Raw genomic sequence first — 16,462 nt, 5'->3', positions numbered from 1 at the left:
CACAAGCATTTAGTTAGATACTACTGCACTGTTGGAACTAGGAACACAAGCATTTAGTTAGATACTACTACACTGTTGGAGCTAGGAACACAAGCATTTAGTTAGATACTACTGCACTGTTGGAGCTAGGAACACAAGCATTTAGTTAGATACTACTACACTGTTGGAACTAGGAACACAAGCATTTCTCTACACCCACAATAACATCTGCTAAATATGTGTATGTGACCAATAAAATGTTATTTGATTCTTGATGCCATAATATGCCGCTGTTCCCTTGAGCATGGCACTTGACCCTAGAACAGCTCTATAACAGCCCTATAACAGCTCTATAACAGCTCTATAACAGCTCTAGGGGTGCTGCACCGCAGGCTTCCAGGGTTCCCAGGTGTGTGTTGGATTGAGCAAAAAAAATCTCTGCAATAAAATGGACAATAAATTCTTGTAATTCATGTAATAGTCTTTCATGCGTTATTTTCAAGTACAAAGTAATACTCCTGGAACTAAATACAAAAAAAATACTATGAGGATTTTTAACCTACATCCACATCCTGAGGGTAAGAAATTAAAGGATATATGTAATCAAATGATTGTGTACATTTTTTAGACACCAACTATCAATGTCATTTGCCTGATGATAACATAACAGTTAAACATTTATATGTGGCATGGGCCGAATAAAAATTTGATTGATTAGTGGACATCAATTTATTGTAGTACTGTATCTAAATGCCATTGAATATGCCATTTAATAATGATGTGAGACATGAAAAGACCATCGGTCAACAATTTGACAATTGAGGTTAGGCTATTGAGTGACTTGGGCGTAGGTGCTTGAAAACAATTATTAATCTATTAATACATTTTTCAAGAGAAGTCTGTTGTCCATTCTGCACAGTCCTTGCAAAAATATTTTAAAAAACAAATTGAACATTGCCCCATCGATAGTTGCACGAGCCGCCTAACTCTCCCTGCTCCACAACCCTAATGAATAGATTTGTGTGTATTGGGTATATGTTGTGAAATGATTAGATATTACTGCACTGTCGGAGCTAGAAACATAAGCATTTCCCTACATTGATTTGTTCATGAAAAGTGTAGGAAAGTTCTGGATCAATAATGGTTTAGTCGATAGGTAGTATGCTAGTCTCTCTCTGTTGTAACTGTAAAATTATCATAATTTGAAAGCTTTTAAAACACCTTATAGACTACCCTATATTCAACATGAGTGCAGCCTATAGCCTACTGAAGGCATTTTCTTGCACTTGTTTGGTGAGGTAGGCCTTACTTATGGAGGTGATCACATCACTGTATTTCAGGCTATGGAAAAGTCTACTACAATAATGAGTTATTACACTGAATTCATACTACAATCTCAAATATATGCATGCTGGCATGTCTGCAGCTTGAAAAAATGTGCCTGGCCTCCATGTAATCTGCTTTGTGTCGGAGTTTGTCAACTACATAAAGGAGTGTGATATTTTGAACCAGTGACAGCCAGGACAGTTTGCCTTAGAATCCCCTCTCCTTTCCTAATACAGTACCTTATGAGTAACAAATACAACCTCTTACAAAAGGAACTTGCTACCTGTGCTTCTCAAGCTTGTTGTAAGAAGAACAACTTGATTCCACAAACATGCATGTCTTATATTTCACCTTGTGTTGTTAATAAAGGGGTAGTTAATCTTAATTATAGTGGAGTACTAGTAATGATAGCTATCCCCTTCATAATCAGTAGTGACTCTGGCAGAGTCACTATCATGTGGCTATATGTGGCATCGGCAGTCTGCCTCAATGCTATTATCCAACCATAGGATTGACTATTATCCTGAGACCACAATTATACATGTCTCCTGTGCTGCCTCCCCTTTAGATCCAATGTAAGCACAGCCTGCCCAAAGTGCCAGACCCAGAGTCCATTGTGGAGTCTTACATGAGCAGGTAAAAGAAGCCAATACATTTATGCTCAGTTTTACAGTGCTCCCGGTGTGAGAGTGTTTTTATGTTTTGGTCAGGGTGGTGGTCTGTTTTAGATATGAAATTGTGTGTTATATTCTAGGTGACCATGGCAGTTCCTGGAGGGACAAAGGAAATGCTCGCTGACATTCCGTGCCATGTGTGGAAGGGCTTGCCCGATAGCATGAGACTAAGCTGCTCTGCTGTTGATCAAAGTCGCATTGGTGAGTTGAAAATGAGCTGCTTTGGGTTTGTTCTAACGTCACATCACTTTTCAGTTTTGTAGATAAGTGATCAATGATCATTTGTTGGTGGTAAAATTCCGCTAGCAGTGCACCGTACGATATGCAGTGAGTGGCTCTGTGGTTTCTGACTGTGGCGTTCGCTGGTGTGGTATGAGTGTAGCTCATATAAGTGTAGCTCCTGATACTTAGGACCATACAGTAACGACCATTGATCACAAGGGAGAGGAAGAACTACATCTGGCAGTGGAAGCAGAGTACATTATGAAGGCTTTCAACTCAAGAAAAATAATAATCTCCAGCCTGTTCTGGCATGCCTCAGAGAATCGGCACACCTTAATACATTTTTAGAGTCTGAAAGCTTTTCTATATTGCATGGTTAATTGTGAATTTTGTAGTGCATGTCCAATTCTGGCCAACTTTAGAAAATCTGCATTTGTAAGATGAATTTGATTTGGGATCGCTATCCCCAATGGCAGGGAGTTGCCTAGGCAACATTTAGTAGGCAGTGGGGTTTTGGTTTGAGATTGCTGACGAATTTTCCTCCACTCTTTTCCCCAGGTGTCTGGGCCTCGAGGCTGATCCCTAAAGGCAAGAGGTTCGGCCCGTTTGTAGGAGAGAAGAAAAAGAGGTCCCAGGTGTCCAGCAATGTTTACATGTGGGAGGTGAGCAGCAGAGGATAGAGCAAAAGCCTCAAAGATCTACAGTGCATTCACAGACATATAGGTTGTAAACATCACAGGCACAGCACACCCTCCGTATTATATATGCTGTTATCCGTTTTCATAACATTTTAAAGATGATCATCCAGATAACCAATCTGTCCTCTGTAGGTGTATTTTCCAGCCAGGGGCTGGATGTGTGTGGATGCTACAGACCCCATGAAGGGGAACTGGCTACGGTATGTAAACTGGGCACACTCCACTCAAGAACAGAACCTTTTCCCCATGGAGATCAACCGAGCCATTTACTACAAAGTGTTACGGGTAATTCAGACATGAAGTCTCACTGGTAAAATGTTACTCTCTAAACATTTGAGCATTAAAGCAGAGTGATGGTTTGCTATTTAGGCATGTGAATGCAAGAGTACTGGCTATTTAGCGTTCAATCTTCTCGGTGTAACAGTTGGGATAATGGGACAATTTGTAGTACAACGCATTTCTCATTCCTGGATTGAGGTATGTTTTCCCAAGCCATATCTCACGCCGGCTCCGCAGCGTCTTAATCTACACAGGGATTCTGTCCGACCCTAGTGCAGATGTAAGCAAGTGGTCAGATCTGCTGGCTAGTATGAGGGTTATTCTCATTGAAGCCAAATGAGAGAATTACAACCAATTTGGTTGATCTTTGCTATGTTTTACCACTGTGGTAAACTTTTTAAAATAATTAATGCAAAATCCAAATTTGTATTATGCTGTCTCTGCTATACTTGGGTATAATAAACCATTTATAAAGGGAATTACTTTTAAAAATGTTAAAATACATAGTTTGGCATCTACAACTACTGAAATGTCAGGACCTAACTTCCTGTTGGACTTGACAGGCACAACAAGAGCCCAAGTATTTCATCCTGTCTCTCAGCAAACCTGTCTCTGATTTGTTCCCACTCTCCTCTTTTCTTGTAACAGCCAATCGGACCCGGGGAAGAGTTGCTGGTGTGGTACAATGGGGAAGACAACCCTGAGATAACAGCTGCATTAGAGGAAGAAAGAGCCAGCAATCTGAACAAGAAAAATTCACCCAGGGCAAAGCGAGGTAAGGCGTACACCCCTAAAATTCTAATTTCTCTCATACATTTTGCAGTACATATTTACCAAACTCTTCGATACGATAGCTGGCAGTGGGTGGCAGAAGTCGAAGGAAATTGTCCTTACGCCCATTCGAAGTTGAATTCTTGATAGCATGCTAGCTAGCTTAGCTAACAGTACAGTGAGGTGTAACTAACTAGATGCAGTCATTTTCCTTTCCAAACTTTCTATCTCAAAAGTAGTTTTATGTTACTGTCAATTTAAAAAAGGTTGATTGCAGCCAAATTGGTAGCTAGTATGTAACAACACAGACAGCACGATACTGTCAACATTGGCTTGTCGGATAAATAAGTTAGCTAGCTAACGTAAACGTCACGACGAACCAGCCACCGAGTTTTCTAGGATGTGACCTTTCCAGACTAGCAATTTATTTGCGAGCCACGTTATTTGATTCGTTGATCCATTTTCTACTTACCTATATTTAAGAGGTATCCAATTAGCTAGTTATGTTACAGGACTTGCAGGTTAGGGATTTCATAGTCTGATCGGTTTGTTTCACTCTGCTGTCAATTCAGCTCAGGTAGCTAGCTCGCGAGCTAACAGGCTAGGTCAAGCACGGGCGTGCTAGATTGCAAAGTGCTGGCTTTTGTGTTCAGAAAATAACGGATCAAAACAGTTGCCGTTGTGGTAAAGGGATGGTAGATTACTCGATGTATGTGTCATACATGTGCTGTAAACCCTTCGCTACATCTAGTTAGCTAACGTTACCTGGATACGTTTATCAATTTTGTCTGTGCCATCGCTAGGAATATGCCTGCCCTGGAAATAAACACCCTTTATTTTCGACGTAACAAACACGATTTAGCTGAACGGTATAGGTTTCTTATACTTTGACAAATTTGAAATGTTCATGTTTCCCAGGTAAGTGAGCTCCATTTTCATTTGGCATCAGGACTGTAGCTACTAGCTAGCTAGTCAGCCAAAGTCAATGCAAAGTTGAGGTAATGTAGTGCTGCAGACTAGGCCCAGGATGCATGTAGTTGCACAAGTTCTGTAGTCCCACCCTTCCTTTCTCAACAATACCAAATCTTAAAATCGAGTTGCATTTTGCATAATAATTACCTGTTAGAATGAAATTCATACTTTTTTACATTTTTATATCTACATGAAATTGACCTAGTGTTTTCCTTTCAATATGAATGACCAGTTAACGATGTTGGTTAACTGTATGTCTATGATTTAAGTTTGGTGTAGGCCTATCTATGCATTCAACCCCGGTCTGTTTTTAATTTGCACTGATTTATTGACTCAATAGTGATCGGGAGACGCATAGGGCGGTGCACAATTGGCCCAGCGTCGTCTGTGTGAGGGGAGGGTTTGACCGGGGTAAGCCGTCATTGTAAAATAAGAATTTGTTCTTGCCTAGTTAAAGGTTAACTAAATAGTCACGTTCACACCAATGCCCAGGGCTAAAAGAGCTTTTATCCCAGGGCAAAACTGAAATCAAACAGATTACGTTAATTTGCGTGCGAGTAGAGCGTCAATTCACATACACTAAGTAGTTTATGCCAATTTAATTGTCATGAAAATCCATAATAAACAGTTGTATTTATGTTTGCTATGTAGCCCTTGTGAATTATTGTGTTCATTTTGGCTCACATTATGTCCTACGGGAGCCACCGTACCTGCCTCCTGTTATGTTGGATCACGAACAGGAGAGTTGTAACGTTAGCTAATACACCCTAGCAGTTTTTAAAGAATGTAGCTAGTCTGGTTATTTATACATAACAGTATTCTCTCTTGAACGGAGTTCGAGTTTCCCAGTCGTAGCCTGCCTAGGCTATATGCATGTGCTTGGCATCATCAAAGGTAGGCATAAAGTTATTGCTTTCAAATATGTATTATTGTCACTGGCAGCTAAATTTAACACTAAATAGACACTTTCTAACTAACTTATACATGTCACAATTCCAGACGTAACAATGCACAAACGGTCTTTTGTGGCGTTTTATATGCTCACTGTACCGGAATTGCTTCACGTAGATGCGGAAAAAAATAGACTTGCGTTCTAATGTGAAGTGCATGACGGCATTGACGCTCGCGGCCTATCTGTTTTCTCTCATTCACTACGGTGCATTCTAATTCCAGCGTTTTCACACTCATAAAAAAAGTGGTCTTGCTGGCCCTGCTCCAGAGCAGGGTGGCACCGACTTTGCAGGGCTAGTCAATCAGTGTTCCATTGTCTCCTAATTTGAATATTTTACTCCAGAAAAGTGACAGTTGGTTGGTTTCAGGCAACTCTGTTTGTGTGGACACAGGCTTAGCTAGCCCACGACCAGTTTTTGCCTGGGACTAAGGATAGCCAGGGGCTAAGAACATTGCCATGTTAAAATGCCTATTGAGTACTATCAGTGAGTTGTTAGAAGTCTCAACATTCAGAATTGTCTGTTGAGAGAGCCTACTTGTCATTTATCTGCAATCCCTCTTTGACAAATCATGTACATATCTGCATCAAATTTCCAACAAGTGGGAACTATCTATACACCATATCATCTTTCAATGTAAATAAATTCACTTCTGGAGAAAAACTAAATGCTAGCACAATTTCAATGTGTGTTTTCAAGCACTCAAACTTGTTTATTTTGCTGACTTGAAACCAATTTGAGGGGCACAGGTGACTGAGCTGCAACATGTGTTTCTGTCGCATGAATCAGGCTTTGTAGGCCAGGCCAGATGACCTTGTTGTCACAGCAACTCCAGTGATGACTGGATGCTAGCCCAGTCTCTTGAGGCTGGCTGATATCAACTCAAAATGGTCTCCTGCCTAGGCACATAACCACTACATTGATCAGCCATTCCAAAAATATCCATGTCTCTTCACATGACAGTTTGTTCATTATGTAGTTTAGTATGACTTGAAAAATTCTGAATGAAGGCATCATAGCTGTGAAAATTCATTTTGGCCAGAAGTTGTATTTGACCGTATTGGACATTAGCCTGACTTTTAAACCTGCAGCTGTTTAGAAGGGGGAAAAACATTCTGTATGGTAATATCGAAAGACAATTGATGACATAAGCACATGTGGTACTTGGCCTACATTGTTTAAGATCCTGTTCAGCAGTCATACAGTATATTGCTTTGCTTTCTGTTAGACAAATATAATATTATGAGTTTGAAATTCCATGTATTTTAAGTGCCAACCAATACACAGCACAGTTGTAAGTTGAGGTGTGAATTAGTACACTTTCCCCACTAGATGTTCACTTATCTGAACATCTTCTTTCTGATGGTGCATTTACTTATGTAGAAGTAGTCCAATGTCAACATTTTAAAGAAATTACATTCCACATCTTACCAGTATTGCGTTGGTGTGAATTCTTTTATTTGAGTTTGGCTAATGTTTGTTGGTTGATGTGTGCTTTCTACCTTAGCCAGAAAACTGTTGGAGAGAGCCAGACAGGCTTGTTTGGGTGGATTCCGTGGGCCCAAACAAACAGGCGGAACCAAACCTATTGTCACAGAGATGTGGGATACAGAGGAAGGTAAGTTGCCCCATTTTATAATGGATATTTGTAATTTGGGAAGTCTGTTCAGGTGTAGCTAGTTAAGTCGTGTTATTCATGTATTTCAACCATTTCGGCTAGGTTTCCCCCTTTAAAATCTCAGAATATTTTTTGACATTGAAATTAAATGTTACTTTTATATTCTGTTGCTCTGCGGTTTTAGGTCCAAATGAGGAGGACGAGAGACCATCTCCAGGGCCTTCACAGGGGACTCGGGAGAGCTCCACCATGGGGAGTAACAGCCTCTCTCAAGCCCAGTTCATCTCAGCAGCAATGAGAGAGAAAGATGAGGAGGAGGGTGATGAGGAAGACCGAAGGGATCTGCAGCAGGGGCCGTCGCTGATAACGCAGAGTGCTCGGTCTGCTGAGTCGGAGGATAGGAGTGAGCAGCCTGATCTGCCACTAAGCCATAGCAGCCCAGGTGAGGTGGGGCCTGGGAGCCTTCAGACTGCCTCATCCCTACCAAGGCCTGAACCAGAGGCTGACCCATACCTCGACCCTGACCTTGAAGGTGACCCCCACGGAGAGGAGTCCCATCCCTGCCAGCACTGCGAGCGCCATTTCTCCACCAAACAGGGCTTGGAGCGCCACACACACATCCATGCCACTGCAAACCAGCAGACGCACACGTTCAAATGCCGTTACTGTGGCAAGTCCTTTGGCTCGCAGGTGGGACGTCGGCGGCACGAGCGGAGGCATGAGAACGGGCCAAAGAACAAGGGCCAAAGGCCTGGCTCACTGGCTGGGACTGCTACTTTACTCAGTCCTCTGGGGCAGGCTGACTGTTCCAGCCCAGACTGTGCCACTGTCTCTGGCCACTACGTTGTCATGGGGTCCCCGGTCCCTGGAGGACTTATGCAGAGCCCTCAGGTTGTGAGGAAGGACCCTGCGGCTGAGAGTGACCAGCCCTTTATCGTGGATGAGAATGGAGAGACAAAGGAGCTTCATCCTTGCAAGTACTGTAATAAGGCTTTCGGCACTCACACCAACATGCGCAGACACCAGCGCAGAATCCACGAGCGCCACTTACTGCCCAAGGGTGTGCGCAGGAAAGGCATGCTGCTGCAGGAGAGCCCGCAACAGCAGCTGCAGCGTCTGCCTGAGCAGTCCCCCAGTGCCAGCCCACCCCCTGTCTATGTGCCTAGTGCAGACACTGAGGATGAGGGGGACCGAGAGGAGTACATGGTCGACATATCCGATAACATCTCGGAGAATCTCAGCCTGTACATCGACGGCAAGATCCTGTCCACTAGTTCAGTCAGCGGCTGTGAAGTGATCGAAGTGGACTCCAGTTCTGCAGCACTGTTTGGTCTCGATGCAGTGGTCATCAGCCCCAATCAGATCAGTCAGGCTTTCAAAGTGGACACCAGGACCTGTGCTGTGAAGCAGGTCTCCAACCTCGGCCAGCCCACGACGAAAAGGAGAACGTCGACACCCCCGCTCATGCCCAGTCTTAAAATGGAGTCTGAAAATGGGTCCTCCTCTGCCTCCTCTTCCTCCTCCACGTCTTCCTCATCTGCCTTGTTGGTGGAAAGTCTCTTCCCTCAGTCCTCAGACTCATTAGCATTTCAAAAGGAGAAAACTATCTATCTGTCTCCTAAGCTCAAACAGCTCCTCCAGACTCAGACAGACGGTCAGAAACCCACCATCGCCCTGATAGCAGACAGCCACAGATTAGCTCCCCCTCTCTCCGTTGCGTCCCTGCCTGCAGCCTCAGGCAGGTTTAAGAGAAGAACGGCTTCCCCTCCCTCATCTCCACAGCTCAGCCCTGCGCTGAAAGCAGATGGCTGTAAGAGCGAGGCAGGGGTCTCGTCGTACACCCTCAAGGTGCCAAAGCTGGAGAGCCTGGGCATGTCCTCTGCCTGGAGTCTGTCCAGCAAGGAGGAGAGGGACACCATGAGTCCCAGCGGGAAGGACGGGTGCAGCTGGTCTGCCTCTCGGAGCGGAGGGAACTCATGTAATCAGCAGCCCTTGGACCTTTCCAGCGGCATCAGTAAATGGAGTGACGGCTTCAACAAGACGCCCAGGGAGGAAGTGCTGGATTTAAGCATGAGTCGGAAGAGTACAGCGGAGCCAGAGTCCAAGGGAAGTCCAGCTCCGACACAGCCACACACCAAGAAGAAGAAGCCCAATACCAGTATGCTAGAGAAGGTGTTGATGAATGAGTACGCTGGCTTAAACCCAGCAGGAGAGGAGGGCTCTTGTGCCCTGGGAAGCCCAGATTCTCAGTATACTGCAAGCAGTGGTACAGGCACAGCTTCTCACAGTCCCTCTTCCAATATGCCCTTTGAATCAGCCGATCCCTCCCCGCCCTCTCTAACCCCTGTCACTATGAATCCCTCCTCCCCCTGCGTCTCCAGCCTGACCTCTCCAACTCCACCTCCCCCTGTCCTACCCTCTATGCCCTCACCAGACTGCCCCACTTCCAGCTCTCTCCCTCTCCTCTCCCCTAAAATGTCCCCCAGATCCATTGACCATTGTGAGGACGAGCCAGTTTGTGTATCTAACTCTACTACAGCAGAGACAATATTAGCTGCGGTAAGTAACAGTTATGGAGATGAGAAACATGTCACTAAGCCAGTAGACCCCACCCACAATACAGATCCCATTATCGGGAAAGCTTTATCAAACCCCTCTACAGAGTCCTCCTCAGTATCTGATGTTGTCCCTGTGAGTCTATCCTCAGCACAATCTAAACCTGCTAAGAGTGGGAACCACAGTTTCTTAGATATCCAAATTAACCCAGACCTGGAACCGATTATTACTGCGGGACAGGGGAAATCCCAATGTTCTGAACTCCCTGTTTTATCACCCGTAAAAGAATCCCCCCTCACTGCCTCATCGACCTCTCCTGTTGGAATATCAGATGTCCCAGCTCCGTCAGTGGTCTCCCCAGCATCACTCTCTAGCACTGTGATTAAAGAGGAGGTCCAGCACATGGATCAGCTGGCTGATTTAGGCCTTCCTCCTGGTGCCACAGTGTCTTCACCTCCATCTGCTGCTGCTGCTGAAAAGCCCTCTGAGGAGGTGGTGCAGGAGGAGGGATTGGAGCCAGACCCCTTCAGTAAGAGCTTTGTGTGTAACGTGTGTGAGGATCCCTTCCGCTCCATCAAAGAGCTCAGTCGGCACATCGTGGAGCACGCCGCTGAGTGGCCCTACAGGTGTGAGTTCTGTGTGCAGCTGTTCGGGAACGCCCCGGCCCTGCTGGAGCACCGCACAGCCCTCCATGGTGTGGGACGCATCTTTGTCTGCTCCTTCTGCTCCAAGGAGTTCGCCTTCCTCTGCAACCTCCAGCAGCACCACAAAGACCTGCATCCCAGCCAGCCGTGCACACACGCAGCGGTGGAGAGCAGCAAGCTGAGGCCACAGAACTACACAGACCCAGCCAGGGCCAAAGAGGAGAGTAACCCCTCCTCAACCACAGGGCCTGAGTCCTCTGCTGAAGCTGCCTCCTCCCAGGGAGGGGAGGTGAAGGAGGAGGAGCAGCCTGATACTAACGGGAAGCATGAAGAGGCTGGACCGGAGGACCCAACTGAAGAGCTCTACACTACAATAAAGATCATGGCTTCTGAGGGAGGCAAGCCTAAAGGCCCAGACGTACGCCTGGGCATTAATCAACACTACCCCAGTTTCAAGCCACCCCCCTTCCCCTACCACAACCGCACGGCTGCAGACTCAGTGGCCTCGGCCACCAACTTCACTACCCACAACATCCCCCAGACATTCAGCACTGCCATCCGATGCACCAAGTGCGGCAAGAGCTTTGATAACATGCCCGAGCTGCACAAGCACATACTAGCCTGTGCCAACGCCAGTGATAAGAGGCGGTACACTCCCAAGAAGAACCCCATCCCTCTCAGACAGATAGTGAAGCCCCAGAACGGAGCTCTGTCGCCTGCCTCTGCTGCCAACGCAGGGCACACCGCCTTCCGCAGAATGGGCCAACCCAAGAGGCTGAACTTCAACCAAGAACCGCCTGGCAAAACCAAGATGAGTTCCCTCAGTAAGAAGAAGAACCAGCTGGTTCAGAAGGCCATCACTCAGAGGAATAAGACTGCTGCTACTGCTAAGGCCCCTAGCCAGGTTAAAGAGGAGGAGCCGCAGGAGGTCCATGTGTGCCCTCACTGCAGTCGGGAGTTCACTTACCCTGCCAGCCTCAGTAAACATATAGCAGTCAGCTGTCCCATGAAGCCTGTCTCTAAAAAGGCCAAAAAGGGAGCAGCAGCAGAAGAGGCAACACCAGCTGTAGATAAAAACATGAGCCTTCGAAGGAGAACCACAGACTCTGAGATCCAGCAGCCAGAGACTGCTGAACCGGTGCCCAAAACCCTGGGCAAAACACGCGCTCGCACTTCTGGACCCGGCTCTGCAGAGGCTGAGACCCCACCGCCGCCAGGTAAAGGAAAGACGGCTGTCACGCAGGTGCGTACCAAGAGGCCAGCCTCTTTCCCTGCTGCCACAGTTTCTCTCAACATGAAAAGTAAAAAAGGTAAAGTTCAATCGTTACCCCCCACCCCGTTGCCCTCTGAGACTCCCAGTGACTCTGCACCACTGCCAGCAACCCAGACAAAGCAACGCATGGGCAAGGAAATGCCGCCCAAGAAGGTAGCAGAGATGAAATTGCCCCTACAGAAGCCGTCTCAGGTCCCGCCTAAGAAAGAAGGGGAACGGTTCTCTCTGAGAGCGAGGGAGCGAGCTGGTGGGCCGGTGACACGGAGCCTACAGATGGCCAACAATGTAGCTCCTGTGGAGGTGAAAACAGAGGACCTCTCCAGCCAGGGACCTAAAGAGACCCAGGTAATGTTACTTTCAAACGGTGTCCAGTGTCAGCCTATGTTCATGCCAAGTTACTACTCACTTTTAAATAATCCTTTACACAATATATTACAAAAACACTTTCCACACAACGTGGTTCACAATGTTTATGTTAATCAGGTTCTGTGTTGCACTTCAAATTAGAGAAGACATATCACTGTAGTTGATACTTGTTGATCTTGATGCGTTGTCTCGTCTTCCAGGAGTCCTTGCTGAAATTAGCGAGGTAGAGCCATGTCGATCTGAGGAGAAAGAAGTCCCTGGCTAGGAGGGTGTCACTGTGCTGGCTCACCTTGGAGGAGATCCTCTGGCCTTCCCAAGGTTCTGACAGACAGGAGGATCTGGAGGTGGGCTGGCTCAGTTACAGGACATCATGGACTCTGCTCTCTACACATCACATGCTGTGTTGGCTGAACAGGAGGGATGCTTTTCTCTCCATCACTCACTGTGAAATGAGCCTGAGACTTTTAAACACAAAAAAGAAACAATTAACAGACTGTAAATTAATATATACAGTCTGTCATATATTTTAAGTCATAACTTGACCCATAACATTGACATTGGGGTTCCGTTACGGTTAAAAGCTGATATATTGCAAATGGCAATCATTTATATCAGTTCACAAAACTGGTCTGGTGTTTCTTTCGCTGTGTTTTTGGTTTACTTTGGTTGTTGAGATGTTGGAGGATTCAACAGTCTCTTAATGCATGTGCTGATTATCCAGTAGAACTAGACAGAACCCTGTCCCTCGCTTGTGTCCTATGTTAAGTCATGCGCCTACTTTAATTAATACAAATCATTTGCAAATGAATATGTATATTTGAATTCATGTAATACTCCTTTGAGAATACATTGTAGAATATCTCTTATATGCATTTATTTTTTATTTTTTGTTTGTTTGGGAAGCTAGGATTAAACATTTGTTTTCAACTGTAGAAGTGGGTTGTCTGAAAGGCTGGCTGAAAGAGTGTGTGTGCAAATGTGTTGTATGGCAGGCATGTGTTGTATGCGTGGTCTGACAACAGTTGACCCCTTCATCTCAAAGTTGAGACGTGTGTTGTTTCTGGTATGTTTTGTCTTCATGTTGCTTATCAGAGCAGTACCAGCAGGGAAACCTGCCACAACTAGAACAATGCCGCCTAACACCGTTAGTTCCCAGATAAGGGATAGGGAAGATGAGATTTGCTCTCCACGTTGAAAATGTGAGTGGCTAAGGAACACTGCCGCTTATCCAGATGATTGACACTGTGGATTTCAGAGGCTCACATGTTGATGTGTTATAACTATGTGTAAGTAGCCCCCTCTTGTCTGAAAGCACTTCAACAAGAAAATCTGCCAAACTGTTTTGATTAGATCAGTATGAATCCTTAAAGGACCAGTGCAGTCAAACATGATTTTCTGTATTTTCTAGATAGTTCCTCGCTGGGGTTGGAATACTACTGTGAAAATTACGATGCTCTTTTAATGTAAGAGCTGTTTGAAAATACTCACCCAGACCACTCCCAGACAGTCCTAGCAAAATTCTTGAGAAATTGCTCTTTTCAATTTTTATTGAAATCAATCACAGTAAGGTACTTAATTGTTACCCTAAAATTGTTTGATATTGAGGTAAAAACGACTGCATTTGGACCTTTCAGTTATTTGGTTTTAAATGTGAAGAATGGGATTTAGACATTTCTATTGCACATGACAAACTGAGTTGCCTCAGAAAAATAATTGAAATGTAGTCATTGGAATATTTCCCCTGTAACATTTCCCTGAATAAAGACTCCCTATAGATTTGCATTTTTGTTTTCTTTTCGAAACGGTCCCGAGACTTTATTTCACCTTTATGATGTAATCAAGTGAATTCATCTGAAATATGTAGCAGCAATGATCATATTGAGGATTGTCAAAAATGTTCAAAGGTGATGATGTTCAGAAGTATTTTCAAAGGTTTGAAAATTGGAATCATGTCTGGAGATGTGAACAGCTGGAGAGTAATAGCCACTGTGTTCCAGTAATAAGGATGGCCTGGAAAATTGCTTCAGTTCTAATGTTCCTTGCAGTGGCAAACATGCCACGGTAAGGTCATTGATTGCAGGTTATTTCTGTACCTAAAGTTGTGTGGTTGTAGAGGTAGCGTATCTTTAATGTGATCTATACTGAACAAAAATATAAACACAACATGTAAAGGGTTGGTCACATTTTTCATAAGCTAAAATAAAAGATCCCAGAAATGTTCCATGCGCACAAGAAGCTTATCACAAATTTGGTTACATCCCTGTTAGTGAGTATTTCTCCTTTTCCAAGATGGCCTGTCCACCTGACAGGTGTGGCATCTCAAGAAGCTGATTAAACAGCATCATTACACAGTTGCATATTGTGCTGGGGACAATAAACAGCCACTCTAAAAATGTGCAGTTTTGTCACACAACACAATGCCACGGATGTCTCAAGTTTTGAGGGAGCTTGCAATTGGCATGACTGCAGGAATGTCCACCAGAGCTGTTGCCAGAGAATTTTATGTTATTTTCTCTACCATAAGCCACCTCCAATGTTTAGAGAATTGGGTAGTACATCCAACCTACCTCACAACCGCAGACCATGCGTAACCACGACAGCCCAGGACTTTCACATCCGGCTTCTTCACCCTTCGGCATCATCTGAAGAGGGGGAGGGGCGGTGCTGAGCAGTATTTCTGTCTTTAATAAAGCTCTTTTGTGGGGAACAACTCATTCTGATGGTCTGTGCCTGGCTCCCAAGTGGGTGGGCCTATGCCGTCCCATGCCCGCCCATGGCTGCGCCCCTGCCCAGTTGTGAAATTCATAGATTATGCCCTAATTCATTCATTTAAATTGACTGACTTCCTTCTATAAACTGTAACTCAGTAAAATCTTGAAATTGTTGCATATATATTTTTGTTTAGTATACATGCAGGCCTGTAACAAATGATGACATACTTGGACATAATATTCTACTTTGATTATGATTTGTCCCTATCTACACCATAACGTGCTATATAGAGGGATTCTCCCGTCTGTCTCCATGTACAATGCTCACCCTATGAGGAGAGGGAGTATGACTTAAGTGCTTTTTGCATATTTGGGGAAAAAGCTGTAATTTAACCATATATTATAAAGCTAATTTATGATATTTCCGTTTGACATTTTCATCTTATATGTTTGCCTTCCTGCATCAATATTCCTGAGAATTCTCTTGAGATAAATTAATTGAGAATCTTCTAATATACTCTGAGTGTACAAAACATTAGGAACAACTCACTAATATTGAGTTGCACCCCCCTTTGCCCTCAGAACAGCCTCAATTCATCGGGGGCATGGATTCTACAAGGTGTCAAGCATTCCACAGGAATGCTGGCCCATGTTGACTCCAATGCTTCCCACAGTTGTGTCAAGTTAGCTGGATGTCCTTTGGGTGGTGGACCATTATTGATACACAAGGGAAACTGTTGAGCATGAAAAACCCAGCAGTGTTGCAGTTCTTGACATTCAAACTGATATGCCTGGCACCTAATAACATACCCCATTCAAAGGCACTTACATCTTTTGTGTTGCCCATTCACCCTCTGAATAACACACATACACAATCCATTTCTCAATTGTCGAGGCTAAAAAATCCTTTAACCTGTCTCCTCCCCTTCATCTACACTGATTGAAGTGGATTTAACAAGTAAAATCAATAAGGGATAATAGCTTTCACCTGGATTCACCTGGTCAGTATATGCTATTGAAAGAGCAGGAGTTCCTAATGTTTTGAACACTCAGTGTATGTTTGAGGATTAATGAACAAAGAAAAATATACCTGTTGACCTCATTATGTAAAACATATTGTTCTTATTTACATATTACATTATTTTTCAATTTGGCGTCTGTACGCTGCCATGTATGATTTAATGTTTTTGGTTAGGTCCTTTTTAGTTGTGATTCCATTGCAGAGTCATCGTACTGTACATTCAGGCATCTGTTTTGGCAAGGTGAACTCATGTTGATCACCTGGTCCAAGTTTTTTTTTAAAGTCATCAAATGGATCTTGGCTATCGGATAGAATTAAATGCATAGAAAGAAAATCTATACAACAGGAGTCCACTTTAAAGTAAATTATTTGTCAGTTCTATTCATTCTATTTCTATGCATT

The 16,462-nt window shown here is 44.4% G+C and overlaps 1 protein-coding gene across 1 annotated transcript; it reads left to right on the top strand.

Moving 5' to 3' along the window:
- The first annotated feature begins 2,065 nt into the window (after nucleotides 1-2,065).
- On the top strand, nucleotides 2,066-14,130 carry LOC120020407 (PR domain zinc finger protein 2-like). The gene is made up of 7 exons (XM_038964050.1): nucleotides 2,066-2,180; nucleotides 2,760-2,863; nucleotides 3,032-3,184; nucleotides 3,827-3,953; nucleotides 7,379-7,489; nucleotides 7,674-12,307; nucleotides 12,529-14,130. The coding sequence occupies exons 1-7, from the start codon at nucleotides 2,066-2,068 to the stop codon at nucleotides 12,553-12,555; spliced, it is 5,271 nt and encodes a 1,756-aa protein (XP_038819978.1). The 3' UTR covers nucleotides 12,556-14,130.
- Nucleotides 14,131-16,462: the final 2,332 nt, after the last annotated feature.

Source organism: Salvelinus namaycush, chromosome 2 (genome assembly GCF_016432855.1).
Source record: "Salvelinus namaycush isolate Seneca chromosome 2, SaNama_1.0, whole genome shotgun sequence".
Taxonomy (NCBI): Eukaryota; Metazoa; Chordata; class Actinopteri; order Salmoniformes; family Salmonidae; genus Salvelinus; species Salvelinus namaycush.
Note: the sequence above shows the minus strand (reverse complement) of the source record. Positions and strands in the feature narration are given on the sequence as shown.